Genomic DNA, 16,208 nt, shown 5'->3' with positions numbered 1-16,208 from the left:
ACCATCATTTGCACAGCCTTTCAATAAAACAAATTACCTGTTTCCACAGTACAATGCCCCCTTGGAATCGCTGTTTGTCTTCTGTTAATGAAACACATATATGTTACTGAATTTATTTGTTTTTTCAGTTTTTGATTGTCAAAAAAAAAAAAAAAGAATATGTGCACTGAGCTAGCGCCAAATTTCGTGTTAGTAGGGTTAAAATATACTCTAGAAATGGAAACAGTAGCTTTTATAAACTACCAGCATTCTGCTTTGCTACAAGTCTGTGGTAATTTGATTGCTTTGTGACCAATCCCCATTTAACAACATCTAAGCCGGGGTTCTTCAACTTATTTAAATGCGGACACGCAATCAAATTTTGGTTCGAGTAGACCAGGGTCGGCATCGAAATTTTAAGGAATGACGTCATAAACTAACGTTTAATCTATAAACGTGAGTTTCGGACTGCCTAAAAAGCTATTTTTAGAAAGCTTCGAACTTCTCAAATTAACTTAAATGCAGTAAAATCGATACACAGGTTATTAAAATAAATATTTACCGGAACCAAACTTATAGTTATAAATATTGACGATTTTTACAAAAATGGTCGTTTCCGCTATTTTAAATTTTTGACGCTTTCGTAATTCCAATTGTGGCTATTCTTTTTCGAAAACCACCGTTGTTGTGGCTTACTATCACGTGTTTTTGCGCGTTGTATTTACCTGGGCGAAACCAAAGAACTTGGACGTTGGGCGCGTTCGGTACAACCGCCGCAGTTCTTATTGACCTTGCCTTTTTGTAAGGACTCCACAGGAAAATGCCGTGGCGGCCTCGCACCCTGACCCAAACTGTGGAGTTGGGTTGAGCTGAGTAAGCGTGCTGTAGACGAAGATTGCTATGTATATATTTTGTAGTAAAATTGAAGGATCGCAAATTCGCATAGAAGTGCAAAACGCAGAACGTAAAAAATGCAATGGGCCATCTGCTTAGTTAGTACCTATTTCTCCCTGTTTATTGATTACAACGTGTGTGCACATGACATCGTTATTAAACGGGGATTCGATATCGCCGTTCTATAACAATCATGAAGCTAATGCAAATAAGTTGAACTTTATTCAGAAATCAAGGTGTCTTTCATTAATGATAGGTGCCAGGTTATTTTGTGAAGTTATTTTTTTATCGTTTTGCAAAAAGAAAAGTATAGCCAACTTATCTATTGGCCTAGGTGCCCACCTGTGTTTTCTAGGCCAAATTAGGCATCAAATTCCCGAAATTATAAAGATATAACATACATGTGATTTATATAGCGGTGAAATAGGTTTTAAAATTATTATACGTTAAAGATTTGGCCCACCAAGATTTGTACCAACACAAGTAAATAATTTGCAAGTTTTAAGCTATCCTGCAATATGGTGGTTTACTTTTATTGAAATAGTTTACACATTTTTTTGTAAAGATAAGTGCGATTTTCTTTGGTAACTTTAAACGCACCAAATCAACCCATGAAAATAGTATCTGTGGGCTATATAAAATCAATTTCAACTGGCCACTTAACCCATCGATTACCGCAAGCCGACAAGTTGTCAAATTCGTTTTTTTGGCAATAATTAGTCTTTTTTTAAATAACCAACCTACAAACGTTCACATAAACCAGTAGTCAGCAAACTGTGGGCCGCGGCCAAAATTTGGGCCACAGAGGCATGTTTGATGAGCCTCGAGTTACTTTTAAATAGCTTAGTGTTATCATGTAGATGTGACCCTGAGAGTGCATGTCAAACTGAATTTTTTGCCAACTTTAACTATATGTAAACGAAAATTCCGGCATCAAGGCGCAATTATTTCTGTTAAATTATACCACAAATGCCGTTATTTTTTAGCAATATTCGAATCATTTTATTTGCCATATGCGCCACGTATCCTTTTAATTGAAGTTTCGTCAATTTTAAACCAATAAACCCAACTGGATTTTAGCGTCCTATATTTACGCACGAGTTCGTTCGAGAACAAGTTTTTTTTTCTTATTTTAAGAACAATCGTTTTATAACTGTCACAGAGTCTACACCATGTAGCATGCACGGCTTGTGCACGCCTTGTACACGCGTTTCTCTTGTTGCTATTACGCTAGCGTTCCTAAGGCACAGTAATTATTAGTTTACGTTGGAATGGTGATTGCATTCTGCGCCCTATATACCTATATACCAGTGCGTGTTATTCGTTCTTTTCATTCTACTTTACTTCTACGTCTATGAGCAATAAACCTTCTACTGAAACAACACTAACGTAGCTTTGTGAAGTCATTCTAATGCCTTGAAACAAATATCCTGAATCCGCCCCTATTTTCGTAGTAGTTTTACGTAGTGGCAGTGGCCCTTCAATAGCCCTGAAACGATAACTTTAGGCCGCGGCCAAAAAAGTTTGCCGATCACTGACATAAACGGTACCAACCTGGACAGTCGGAAGCGATGTGTGCGTAAGACGAAATCGCTCGCGGGTTGCATTTGCCCAGAAATCGTTTCCTTGATTCGAACCAGAAAGATATAGATCGTCTTCGCCGTTTTCCTTCCACTGGTCCCAAAAAGAGAGCTGGGGTTCGGTTGCTGAGCTGGGCAGCCTCAATTCTGCGTATTTGCTCTCGACCTGGGTAATATAAAATAGATTTGTAATTTTTTTGTTAACTGAGTGGTGTACGGTAAAACAAGTTTGTAAAATTTTGGTAAACTGAGTATATCAGCTTAAACGGAAATAATTATCTATTTGTCGTAAGAATAACATTTTTAAGCCATTAAGATTTTTGTTTTTACTATAACTCCAAGACTTCTCAGTGCAAATAAAGCAGTGTTGAAAGTAAGCCGGAACGCTCAGGAACGGCGTTCCGTGAAAAACAAATTGTAGGTAAGCCGCACCGGTAAACAAAATGTTTATTTTTTATTTTTTTAAATGTATTTAAACATCTTTGTGCACAACAACAAAAACTTTAGTTTCCTGAGATTACTTGTTTTAAACGTCCCGTTGCAACGCAACTTTGTGACGTCATCTTTCAAAAAAACATTCATGCGTTACGGTGAGATATTTTTTCATCGTGCCGGTAGGAAAATTTTTTTTCTTTCACCCCTGAAATAGAATGTACAGCAGAAAAGCTTACATTTACAAAAAAATGCTCCACCTTCCCTTAATCAAAGGTTTTAAAATTGACGGAAATTTCGAACCAAAAACCTGTATACAGGCGTCCAGCAGTGGTCAAACTTGCGTGGATGCAACATGCAAAATGCAGCAGGCATTCGGGCATTTAGGCATTTAGTTTCTTTATTTGCTCCTTGGTTTGTGCGGTTTGTAGATAAACCTGAAAGGTCTGAGGAGTAATTATTTTTCCCAGTGTCATGCACGACTTATGCTTCGTCAGGTTATGCGGTTCGGTGGCTTGCAAGTTTTTACAATAAATAACATCAACTTTAGAACTTAGCGATGCGTGGTGTTACGTTTTGGTTGGAACACAGGGCGCAGGGCTTCCTCTTTGCTCGTACTTGGTATGTAACTCTATATCCCAAGTGCACGGAAAATCCCAAGTGCACCTAAAAAACATTTAAATCACCCCTTGGCACTGCTACTGTAGGTAAAAGGGCACACTCCAAAAAGAGGACGTGCCTATTCGAGGGCCCTGGTGTCATATGGGAGTTAACTGTAACCACTTAAATTACACTGACTCTGGCAAAAACAGTACTCACGACAAACAGAGTTTACGACAACAGAGTTGTAAACTTTTCAACAAATCGCAAAGTTTTTTTTTTGTTCTTTGTTTCTTAACGTCTGAGATGACCCGATTAACTTCCCAAAAAAAAATCCTGAAAAGGCATTGGTTTGTAACGCGATACCAAAGCTTTCGAAAACAACGTGTAGTTTTGTATAGGTCGACACAGTCCATAATATTCGTTCCCTAGATGTACAGTCGAAAATGAAATTACGACTAAATTTTTTACTACAAAGCTGTGCCAGTTGATTATGATGTGACAATCATACTGCTTAATTTTGATCAGAACCTCGACTTTAGGTCAAAATTTGCGAAAATCGATTAAAAATCAGTGAAATAATGCTAAGTTATTCGTTGAGTTATTTTTTCAACGTTTCTGAAAAGGAAGAGTATAGTCAACTTATGTATAGGTCTAGTGGCCATGTTTTTTAAAACAAATTAACAAATAAATAAAAATAACAAAACAAAAATAATTAAAAAATTTATATTATATAAAAAAAAAAAATAATAAAAAAAAAAAAAAATTAAAAAAAAATATTACAAAAATAAAAATTAATTAAAAAAAAACAAAAAAACTTCAACATACGGATATGCAATATTCTATTGTGTTCTGTTTAACTTTCAAAGCAAGATTTTTTTATAATTTTTTTTATGTAATATTTTTTTTTTAATATTTTTTAAAAATTTTTTGTGTTTATATATATATATATATAAAATTTTTTAATTACTTTTTTTTTTTTTTTTTATTTGTTAAATTGAAAAAAAAAAATTTTTTAAAATTAAAAAAACAGGATGGCAGTCATGGTCCACCATATTGCTGTATGTTGCGTTTATTATTTTTTACTTAAGTTATTGCCATAATCGGAGGAGTTTGGGACAATCGATTACTTAGATTGGGACTTGACTTGTTATTTATTCAAAAAGACTTAACTTTTACTTCAGTTGTTTTACGAATGACTTGACTGGGATTTAATTCATTTCAAAATGACTAGTTTACAACACTGGTATTAGGCCCCTATGGCAGAATTAATCATTTAGGCGTCTGGGTTGGTTTTTCTTTGGCATTTTTCTATTTGTTGTTTGTCGTTTTAGTATGACAAAAATATCAACTAAGCTTTTCAAAGAGTTTGCATAAAGTCGAAAAAATTACTGATTTGTGTTCGATCAGTCGACCGTAAAAACATCAAAACCTATAGTAGTTAACCAAGCCAAGACATTAATTTAGTATCGTACTTAAATCAATGTATACCATTACGGTACTTAAATCAAATGTATAAAGTACTGCGTTGGTGCTTTGGGTTGCGGGCAATTGTTTTTGATAATTTTACTGACGACCGGTCGAGCACAAATTATTTATTTTCTCGAGAATATGCAAAACTCTTGAAAATGCTTAGTTAATATTTTTGGCACATTAAAATACTAACAACTATTGAACCCCCCAAGAAAAACAAGACGATGGGTATTTTAGAAAATTGTTGAGCAAACAGTTTGTTAGAAATACAAGGTTAAAAACGATTGCAAAAAACTAAAAGTATATCATATTTATAGGAATAGAAAATAATAATTGCAAATTATTACAGAAAAAAGACTCAGTAAAAAAGCAAAAACAATGATCGAGCCGAACCTAATGTGATAAACCAGGCCTGCTGCGTGGTTAATTCTGTCGACTCACGTATACCGTATATTCCTTGAATGAACACATAAGGCACTTAAAATGTTGTTAGATTGAAAATTAAACTTGATAAAATAGTAAACTGGCATCAATTTCAAATAGCTCACTACAGTTTTGTTAATTTTGTAAATGTTTGTGCCTTTTGTAAACGATTTGGACTTGACCTAGCGGGTAAATTTTGACAAAATTTCAACAAGATATTTTGACAAGACAAGGCAAAAAATAATCGCCTTACTAATAAGCTTAACTGTCAATAAGGATTATTACAATTTTATGTATACGTCACGCTCCTGTGCAAGACCATTTATTCCGATCAACAAACTTCTAACTTTATTAATAAATGATCAAATAATATTATTTTTTGACACTTAAGTTAAGTAATACATGCACGATAACACGATAGTTCACAAAAAACGGCTTTGTCTAATTATTTAAAGCTTGCTGGCTTTTTAGTTCAATTCATTTTGTCAAGCGTTTTACATATGAAGGGTTGTCGATAACTTTGGATATACAAGTTATGTTTTTGGAAAGTGTTTTTGTGAGTTTGTTCTTTTCGCCTTAATATCTAACCATTACATGAAAAACATGCTTTCCTAGGCAAGGTCGCATCTATGTTTTTCTAGCCTAGGCCTATGACGTAATATCATGACAAAAGTTAGTAGTATACCTGAAGACAAAGTGGCCAACTAAAATCAAAGGGCTGACGACACCACACATGTATGGCTGCATATAGTTACCAGTGTTGTAAACAGGTCATTCCAGTCACGTCATTTGTCAAAGTTTCGTGCGAAACGTAAAGAAAAAACGTAAAGAAACATGACAAAAGTTAGTAGTATACCTGAAGACAAAGTGGCCAACTAAAATCAAAGGGCTGACGACACCACACATGTATGGCTGCATATAGTTACCAGTGTTGTAAACAGGTCATTCCAGTCACGTCATTTGTCAAAGTTTCGTGCGAAACGTAAAGAAACATACAGTGCAGTTATTTTGCTTTAGTTCAAAAACAAAAGACCATGTAACTTACCGTACAATAGCCACATTGCAAATACAATATAGGTTAGCACGAAACCCGAAAAAAAGCAGGCAGAACTTTATTTTTTCAGGAAACTCCAGTCACGACGGCCTTAGCTATGCCTACATAAAATAGTTAAAAAAAATACGTAAAAGTTATCCATTATTGTAGTTCAATTTAGAAGCATGTAAAATGTTAGTAATGATTATTTTTTACATTTATGAAGTAAAAGTTGTCTAAAAGAAAATAATGTTAGTGAATTGTTTACAGGCAATTCTGCACAGAAACTAAAGGCTTATAAAAGTTGTTGGCGCATGGTCTAGAATGCTACCACATTTTTGTCCGGGGTTTTATATGATTTTATATATATATATAAAAAAAATAGTGGTAGGATTCTAAACCAGTGCTAAGTTATTTTTTTTTGCAAAAATAATATTTTTGAGTAGAAAACTGCAGAGGAAAAGTTGAGAATTGCAAGATCGAAAAACGACGCACTGCCGTCAAATTCTAAATCAGAAATTCCAGTTCATTATTTAATAGAGGTTTAATAGTTCCTTGTGCGATGCGGCAGTTAGTTGCGAAACACACGAACTAAAGCGCTACGTGTACCTCAAATGTCACGTCATAAATCAGATGTTCAGGTAACGCAACGTCAACCAGTATCAACGAGGATTCTTTATCTCTCGTTATGCTCTCCAAACGAAATTCCGGGGCACTGGTAACATCTAAAACGAAGAGCTAACTTCAGTATTCCTGATGCTTCGGTGACGTTCACGTTAACAACCTAATGGCGTTGTACAGTTGTATACAATAGTTAGATTATTAGTTCTTGACATATTTTGTTTATAGCAACTTATACGGTGTATGGCCTATGTTAAAAAATATAGGCGCACTAACGACCACCTAACTGTCCTAACTATAGTAAACTCGATTTTAGACAAAATGCCAATCGTCGTGCTTTTCTTTACGTCCATATATCCGATACTTTTATTCCAAAACCGATATGCCCGACTATTTATTCCGATACCGATACCCGATATTTTGGTCAAAAATATCTCGATCCGACCATATCAAATTACGTCATAACTATGCTGAAACGAGTAAAATAGATAAAATAGATTCCTATCAAGAACTGCAAAAATCGTGACTGAAATTCCCAAATTAATTTGGTATTGGATTGGCACCTAGGGCAGTATTATCGGACGAGTACCGATACTACTTTATCACTTGGCATCAGGTATAGTCTCTGATCCGATAATATCGGAAATCCTTAATTTTTATTAAGCGACAATACCACATCCTCTTGAAAACTAAAGCAATCAAGTAACAAATACTATAGTTGTAAGCTTTGTTGAGCAATTTCGTGTGTACGTTAACATAAAAGTCACACTCACGCCTAAAAGTTTCGTAGATCGACGTTGTGACCTTTCCCATGACGTTCCACGCCGTGACAGTAACGTTAATGTGCGAGTCGTGGTATCCAAACGAAGTGTAGATGTCGAAGTCGCACCAAGGTTGGGTCCAGTTCAGGGCGCGACATTTCGAATCATCAAATTCCTGTCTGCAAAGAACGACGCGCTCCTTTTATAACAGGGGTTCTTAAACTTTTTTTACTGCCGCTCCCTAAAGTTTGTTGTTACTACGCGTGGACCAAGGTAGGCAAGGAGTTTTAAAGACGACGTCATAATTTAACGTCACAATACAACTAGACTTTATAAATCTGCTATTTCCGGTCCAAAAATTTAAAAGCAAGCTCAAATATACCTTCAGTGCAAGAATTTTTACTTTTCAATTAAATTGTTTTCTTGCAAAAAATTTTTATTATTAAAATGTACAGAAATACTTTAATCAGACTATGATGAACCCCCTGAAACTAGTTCACGTACCCCCGAGGAATCCATGGGCCCCGGTTTAAGAACCCCTGTTTTAGAACAATGGAAAACGTAAAATACAAGTCCTCAGGAGAACGAATTTTACAAAAAGAAGAATAGAACGCGCAATTACACAACAAACCACAAACAAAAAAAGCACATAAAGATCAAACAAGGACACACCTATTTTGAAACTATATTATTAAAGCCTTTCTGGTAAACACTTTTTGGAAATTTTCTAATAGACGAAAGCGTTAAACAAATTAATTTTTTGCCAAGACCAATATAAAATAAACTTTTACTGATAAATTAAATAGGTTGCCGTACGAATATAAAAAACTCTAATTTTGTGTTTTCTCCTTTTCAAAAAATGAAAATGTTAAACAACTTGACCGAGCCAATAGCAGAATCGCAATTATACCAATTACTACCATCCGCTTGACTGAAATAAATAATTAAGGGTTAAACAAAACAATAAAGGATGAAACCTACAATAAAGGATGAAAGAAAAGTGAAGAAAATACACAGTCAAGTACTAACATTCGTGGCACCCAATACGAAACGTTGTATTTCGCGGCGAACGTCCAGTTTGCAACGTGGCGCTTTTCGAACGGGTCCACGTCCCATCTACAGTGCAACAAAGTTTGCTCTTGAAACAGACAGGACAGATTTGTCGGCTTTTGTGGTGGCACTGCGACATAAGAAATGAGGTTGTGGCTATATAGAATACGTGTTGAGTTCGAGGGTGGACTTTAAATGAACATTTTTCCAGATTTGTCAAAAATAAATCGAAAAAACTGTAAAATGTTTTTTTTTACGGCAGACTAGTTTTTTTTTGCGAAAATAAATATTTATGACACTATAATTCTTGACGGCGGTTTTATACTTTGATTCTTGTTTAAAATGTTGCCGTTCAAAAGTTTTGGTGACTGTAAAATGTCTTCGCATTCATCAAAAACTCTTTTTTAAGGGCTTATGTAGGTTTGCAATCTTCCAAAATGACAAGTAATACAATAAAGACATATTTACAAAAAAAATGATCCACTACTATATCATTAACAATGTAAAATGATTTATACCAGTGGTTGTCATAGTACAACCTCTTCTATTAGATTAAAGTCAAAATCAGCGCAAATACGATAACATTGCGGGAAGTAACTGATATATTTTATGAAAACTCAGGTCAAACAGTTGTTTCAATAAAGTATAAATAATTTTTTTTTTGTTTAATATAATTCCGTAAAATATATGCTTAAAAAGTAATGAACTATAGAAACAAAAAAGTCATTCCATAATATTTAATTTCTACGTTAAAAATATGTTACGCTTTATTTTACAATTAGTTTAATCGTGTGGTTTCGATACGAATTTATTGGATTGAGTTTATTGATATCCACTGTTGCAAAATAAATTTATCGTACTTATCGTGCAAACTTACATGCCACGGTTATTGCTGATGTACATGGCGTCTGTGAATGGCAACAGTCCGACATAAATATCTCCTTCTTAGGAACAACGTATTTATTGATAAGGTCCAATTTCTAGAAACAACGACAATTTCGTTGAAATAGTTAATATTGACCTTTTGTGTCCATGAACAAGCCTTACAACTTTATGTATAATCGTGTAATCGTGTATTCACATCTCGACTGTCGCCAGTGACGTTATCTGGCCTAACTTTTGGCCAGCATTGCAATACACAATAAGATTACTATTATAACCTTTGCTAAATACACTACATTTAAAACTACAGTTGAACCTAACGAGCAAAGTCAAAACGGAGTTAAGTTTTAACCATGAGCGACCCATGAGTATCACATCTGAGGCCCCCTATATCATTTGCTGCTTTATGCAAGAAAGCCACTACATAAGGGCAATGAATTCCATTCTAATTTTTGTGTTATTTATGTGTAATTTGCTAAAGTATTTCAGATTAATGGTGCGTCAGTGAGGAATAACAAACAAATTGGTTATTACATGATAGCGGTTGGACTGCCATTTATTGCATATACGTTGGTTAAGTTAATAACATTTGGCACGCTCTTAACATGCAAGCAATGTTCGCGTCTGTAGCAAAATGTTATTCTTGATGGAAAAAAATACTTAAGTAATTTGTACAAAACGTTTCCAGGTAATTACCAAATGAAACCCACTCCTAGTTTGGGCTTAAGTAACAGTCAAAGGAGAGATTTAAAAACTACAGTCCTTTCGGAGGGAAATGCCTTCCCAATTAACCTTTCATTCTTAGCAATTTTGGCGGGCCCAAGAAAAGTCATAGTCATAACTGCCTAGTGCCTGTGCTACTGTACAATAGGTTACTTGTTTACCTCAACATCCATGTAACATAACGCAAAGGTAACCCTTTTACATATAACTGAGAAATTGCGTAGTTGCAACAATACAACTCAAATATTTTTGTACGATTTCTTGATAATTGTACCAATCTTTGTGAATGGCCGTGTCGTCTAATTCTGAATAGGGTAATCAGATGAAACTATATAAAGACAAATTGTATTGAATTCTCGACAAACTTTCGCACAATCGTGCTTCATCACGTCAAAGTAAAAATGCTATTTGTATGTTCGTATATGCTCTAACCAAGAAGACAGAAAAAAACACATTTATGTTGCAAGTTCACTGCAAAACGACTTGATTGTCTTTTTGCCTTGTTTTGGATACAACAAGAAAAATGGTACATCTTTCCGAAATGTTTTAAGTGACCAGATTGGCAATACATTTTTGCCACTAGCCCTCAACACAAATGCGCGACAGGAGTATTATTCACGCTTTACGTCCTAAATTATGATAGTAAATATTGAAGTCAGCTTATATAGAAAATATGTTAGCTAATCGTGAGGCCTTATTTAATTGTTCAAATTAATTCCAGTACATACTAAACTTTAAAGGCTTGCATGGGTAAAGTTAAATGCAAATTTCAGCCTGCAGGTTACCAAACCGTAACGCTGGTAATCTATCCGTTCACGCACTATATTGGCAATTGAACTTCTACCCAGAAACACGTATTTAAACCCAAGCCGTTAGGTGACCCTCAGGTAAGGAGCTAAAACGTAACCTGATCTTCTGCCAACAAATATTTGCAAACGTTAATTTTTTGCTTCGTTACCTGCTGCCAGCTTCCATCTGTCAGGTTCTTGCAAACGAGAGTATCCAGCCGATGTCCGGAGATGGTGAAGTAGCATGTAATCTAAATACATACAGCAATACAGGTATTACGCTAACCAGCATTACCTGTCGAGACGTAAGCTTACGCTGCTATGAACCATTTAGCACAGTTAAGTAATGCTAGCGGCCACATCACGTTTATATGCCGGCACTAGGCTGCGAGTTTGTTTTTTTTTAAATTAGGCAAACGATGCGTTACACCGCACCGTCTGACATTTAACTGCTTCGCAATCCATGTGTGGTCTAACGCAAGATATGTCGTTTATGGGTGGTTTTTAAAAAAAATTTTAAACTATAAAGTTCTTTTTTGATTTGCGAAGCATTTTTACACTTTAATGGATTTGATATAGATTCGTTATCGATATCAAAATATGTCATCGAACGCAAACCCTTTACCGATCCTTTACTTATCCTAGGAATTAAAAAAAACACATCAGTGCTTCTGGTTTTCATGCTGTTTGTAAGTCATACCGCAATATTGGCTATAATTACTTACCGAGTGTTGACTGCCTTTGCTCTGCGTGGTTATTCTTTGAATGCCCTCCAACGACCAATTCACAGACTGCAAAAGCGAAGAATGAAGTTATATATTTTGCCTTTCTTGTAATTATTAGTTTAAATTCTTTTTTCGTATTGCATTTTACGTCATAAAGTGTATTTAACACAAAGCGACAAGGGACTACAATTTATTTGTAAATATGTTGAATTAAAGTCTCGAAAAATATCTTCGCATCCTTTGCCTGACACGTCTACCGTTTATCAAATTTTCATATATTTACGGCACGTATGTTGATCACATAAAAAAGTAAGAAGCGGTCTGTTCCACTTGATGTGACGTGTGTTTATGATTACGTGGACTATGGTGCAATGGCTGTGTTGAGTGTATTACCCCAATCCCTTATAAAAAAGCTCTCGATGTTTGTCAAATATTATTTGTTTTCCGTTTGTAAGAGACAGTCAGAATGGGCGAGGTCGTCAGTTCGAATTTCACCACAGGTTAGCTCTCAAGCGCCTATTATCTTACTACGAAGCTTGGTGTTATACGAGCAATTAATAAATACATTTTACGGTTTTAGAATATATTTTTACGGGAACACACAATAAGACCTAAAAAGCAACCATACCAAAAGCATCGAAATAAGTCCTAAATGAAATCAAAAATTCGGAAAATCTTAAGTAAGTTCATCGATATAATGCCTAAATTCAACGGAATAAGTTCTAAATGAATCGGAATGTCGTGTTTTGACACCGGACTATTATTGGGGGGTTGAAAAATGGGTTAGTGTTGAAATTATTAGGGGAGTTAGTGATATACTTAGGGTAGGGGTTTGGGGTTAGTTAAAGTGTTCTTTAGGCCTGATTCTGACCTTTTAGGTCTTATTCCGACAGATTTAGGACTTATTACGATTTAAACCAGGGGTGGGCACCGTGCGGCCCGCGGGTCGCATGCGGCCCTTTTCCATTTTTTGTGCGGCCTTCACCTTTTCCCAGTTTTTTTCCCCTAAATAAGGATATGAGTGTGCACAATTTGGGACTTTTGCTCTATCAGTTTCCTGTTTGAAGTGCGACGTAACCCATAGGCTACACCGCTACACTAAAGGCCCGCTTACACGACAGCTGCACTGAGCGGAGCTGAGCTGCAATGGGCGTGAAATTGTTTTCACTGCAGCTGCAGTGAGGCTGCGTTGGGCGTAAAAATCGCCCTAAAACGTAACGAGTTTCTATAGCTGCACTTTAAAGCGTGAAAATCGCTCCAAAGCGTATTTTTTTCAGCTGCATTGGGCTTGAGTTTAGCAAAGCGTAACTTTAAGCTAGCTGCAGCTGCTGCACTTAAATTCAAATAAACCTTTGCTCAGCTCAGTGCAGCTGTAGTGTAAACGGGCGTTTATGCAGTTAAACTCGAACGGGATGCATCTACTGCAGAGTTTCTCAACCGGTGCGCCATGTCGACATGGGACATGGTTTTTCCTTTTGCTCGCGGCGCACCTAGCAGCCTTCCATGGCGCCATGTCGACATGGGACATGGTTTTTCCTTTTGCTCGCGGCGCACCTAGCAGCCTTCCATGGCGCACCAGTTCGCCGCGGCGCACCAGTTGGGAAACGCTGCTTGAGGGGATAAAGTTATACAAAACGGATAATGGGTAAAACAACGAGCGTTATGTAATACCAATATTCTACCTCCAACCTAAATTAAAATGAAAAAAGCCTGAGATTTTTGATAGGAAAAACATGAAATATAAGTTTAAAATCCAGATTTGAACTTATAAATTAGAAAAACAACTCTGTTTGGTTTTCAACATAAAACATGAACTCATTTGACTTTAATAAATACGAAGAGGGTCACATTATTTAACAAACCAAAAACAATGTGTATACAATAATGTTCAATCAACCCAGGTGAACAATTATAACTGCACGACATCCCCTGGAAAATAAACGCTTTCGCATCTTTAGGTATGCCTTGAAAATATAGGCCTATATCAAGATCCAAACAGACGTTATCCACCGGTATAAACATACGCTGTTTTCGTACTTGCAATCATGGTAAATAACTTTACGCCAAATGCCATTATTGTTGAATGTTGCATACAAAACAACAGTAGAAAATCGTAAAATTTTTATGTTTTTTTCAAGAATAAAACTACCATAATTTTATAAATTTCGATACTGTTAAAGTGAAAACACATGGAAGCCAATTTTGTTTAAATTATGACCTTGCTTACTTTAACACACTACTGACCAAACGACCAAAACCCAAAAGTCACCTCTTTGCTGCTGTTCGCGCATGTTAAGGTGAAAGGCTGATTTGGCCTTACCAAAATGTCCATCTTCTTCATATGGCCTCCTTAAGACAAAGCGAAATACAGAGTAAGGAACATGAGTAGGGTTAATACGATAGCGCCAACCCTATAAATCATTGGTGTGTTAACAACCTGGAGTTGATTATTCATTCAAAACCTTATAAAAAAAAACGGTTGTGTATATATAACTATGAAAATTCATATTTCCTGAAATTAACCATGTGTTTATTGTGTTTAACATAAAGCTTTTCGAAAAAATGTGAAGATTTTGTGAATATGTAGTGTATTTTATACTTACCTTGATCTGTCAAGGAAGAAATAGCCTCAAACCAGATAATCCAAAGAAATTTCTGTAAATTTAGAAGCTTCACCATGTTTTAGGTTCGCTTGAAGGTAGTTTTTCTAAAAATGATCATTTAAACAAGCGTTTAAAGTAATTAAAGTCTCAAAACTATTATTTTACTGTTTTTCGGTTAGCTGTTGATACATTGCAAGTGTATTTTGATTGACTGATCTCGGTAATTATATTTTCAGACAGAGTCAAGCAGAAATGATTACTTGAAGTCCATCTTTCTTTCCTATACAATCTAAAAAACAAATTCATTCTAATATGAGTAGAGCAAACGGCTTTTTTATAGAAACAGCTTGTACTACAGCGCCTGTTTTGGTCAAATGTCAGAATTTTAATTGTGTACGACATATTTAAACAACTTTTGTCATTTTTTGGTTGTTTGCGCGAAGTCAAGAAACAAGCAGGACCTTTGGCGCGAGATTGACAGCTGAAGAAAACTCTTAAATAAGCCTATATGCCAATTAAAATAATTACGTTTTTATCTTTTATAATATATCACCCGAAAGTATATATAGAAACAAGCGTGGGACACCATACCTTTGAAAGTCACTGAATCAAAAATTCTCTGAGCCTTCGTGTGCAGTACTGGAAGAGCGCTCAATGATACAGTTAAGCCTGCCTTTCGTCGACTGTGGCCATTTTATAGCGAATTTCTTACTCCTTGGCGGAATCAAGCGTGGCGTGTTCGGACTGGCGCCGTTCCTCCAATTTCGGGAGTCAAAACGTGCCCTTTTTCTTTTTATAGTACTCTATCGCCACATAAAACCAGACTTGGGCGGCGCACTGCGAAACAGTTGCACTCCAATAATCGCAACCGCAGCAAAACATCTCCCAAAAACGCTGCAAAGACTGCAAACGGTAACAAATAGTTTGTGCAGTGAAGTTCAAGTGATGGTTTACTCCGTCACTACTCCTCGTCTAAGTGATACCTATTTGATTTTTGGGAGATTTGCTTATCGTTAAAAATGGTTAAGATTAAAAAACGGTATTATATAATATAAACGTAAATTAAGTTGTTTTATTACTTGGTGTTGCAGATAACTTCGTAGCCGCTTTCACTAGCAAAATAAAATTCAAAAAAGTAAAGTTCTGGAGTTTTCGTCCTTCCTAAAGAGTTCAGTCGAAATATTCGAAATACCACGTTGTTCCGTGTTGGTAGACGTGCTTTCTTAATTCGACATAATACGTTAGTACGGTAACAAGTTAGTTACATTCTTGTCTGACAAGGATCCGACATTACGACATTCTTTTCGCTCTTTGAAATCCCACTAAACTATTGTACACTTTCATGGTTATGCGTTTTCCAAACTCATACAACCCTGAACAAAACTCAAATAATGCCAGTCTTTACAGTGAAAGGTGGATTTTGTTTTGCTTTGCGCGAATTTTTAAGGCATTGTATTGCGTTTTAACTCGTATCGTGGACTCGCGCTTTAAAAACTTTATTTTCGCGCAGCTTTTTATTACTTTTTATAAAACACCAACAAGCGGAGGACAACAGCTCTATTTAAAATACAGTTATTTGGTCAAACTAGAAAACAATCAAATTTGACGCGCTGGCAAAAAAGTTGTTTTGTTGCATTTTTT

General features: G+C 35.7%; 1 protein-coding gene across 1 annotated transcript in view; it reads right to left on the bottom strand.

Moving 5' to 3' along the window:
- Nucleotides 1-15,297, bottom strand: part of LOC146145301 (uncharacterized) — a 36,012-nt gene extending 20,715 nt beyond the window's left edge. The window contains exons 1-12 of the mRNA XM_083389646.1: nucleotides 15,159-15,297; nucleotides 14,568-14,671; nucleotides 14,234-14,313; nucleotides 11,965-12,030; nucleotides 11,410-11,490; nucleotides 9,724-9,826; nucleotides 8,826-8,976; nucleotides 7,809-7,975; nucleotides 7,024-7,139; nucleotides 2,428-2,619; nucleotides 705-861; nucleotides 38-81 (exon numbers count right to left, since the gene is read on the bottom strand). Coding sequence (XP_083245772.1) covers nucleotides 38-81; nucleotides 705-861; nucleotides 2,428-2,619; nucleotides 7,024-7,139; nucleotides 7,809-7,975; nucleotides 8,826-8,976; nucleotides 9,724-9,826; nucleotides 11,410-11,490; nucleotides 11,965-12,030; nucleotides 14,234-14,313; nucleotides 14,568-14,643 — 1,233 coding nt within the window. The 5' untranslated portion in view covers nucleotides 14,644-14,671; nucleotides 15,159-15,297. The remainder of the gene's footprint in view (nucleotides 1-37; nucleotides 82-704; nucleotides 862-2,427; nucleotides 2,620-7,023; nucleotides 7,140-7,808; nucleotides 7,976-8,825; nucleotides 8,977-9,723; nucleotides 9,827-11,409; nucleotides 11,491-11,964; nucleotides 12,031-14,233; nucleotides 14,314-14,567; nucleotides 14,672-15,158) is intronic.
- Nucleotides 15,298-16,208: the final 911 nt, after the last annotated feature.

Source organism: Ascidiella aspersa, chromosome 5, assembly GCF_963924565.1.
Source record: "Ascidiella aspersa chromosome 5, kaAscAspe10.2, whole genome shotgun sequence".
In the NCBI taxonomy this organism is placed as follows: Eukaryota; Metazoa; Chordata; class Ascidiacea; order Phlebobranchia; family Ascidiidae; genus Ascidiella; species Ascidiella aspersa.
Note: the sequence above shows the minus strand (reverse complement) of the source record. Positions and strands in the feature narration are given on the sequence as shown.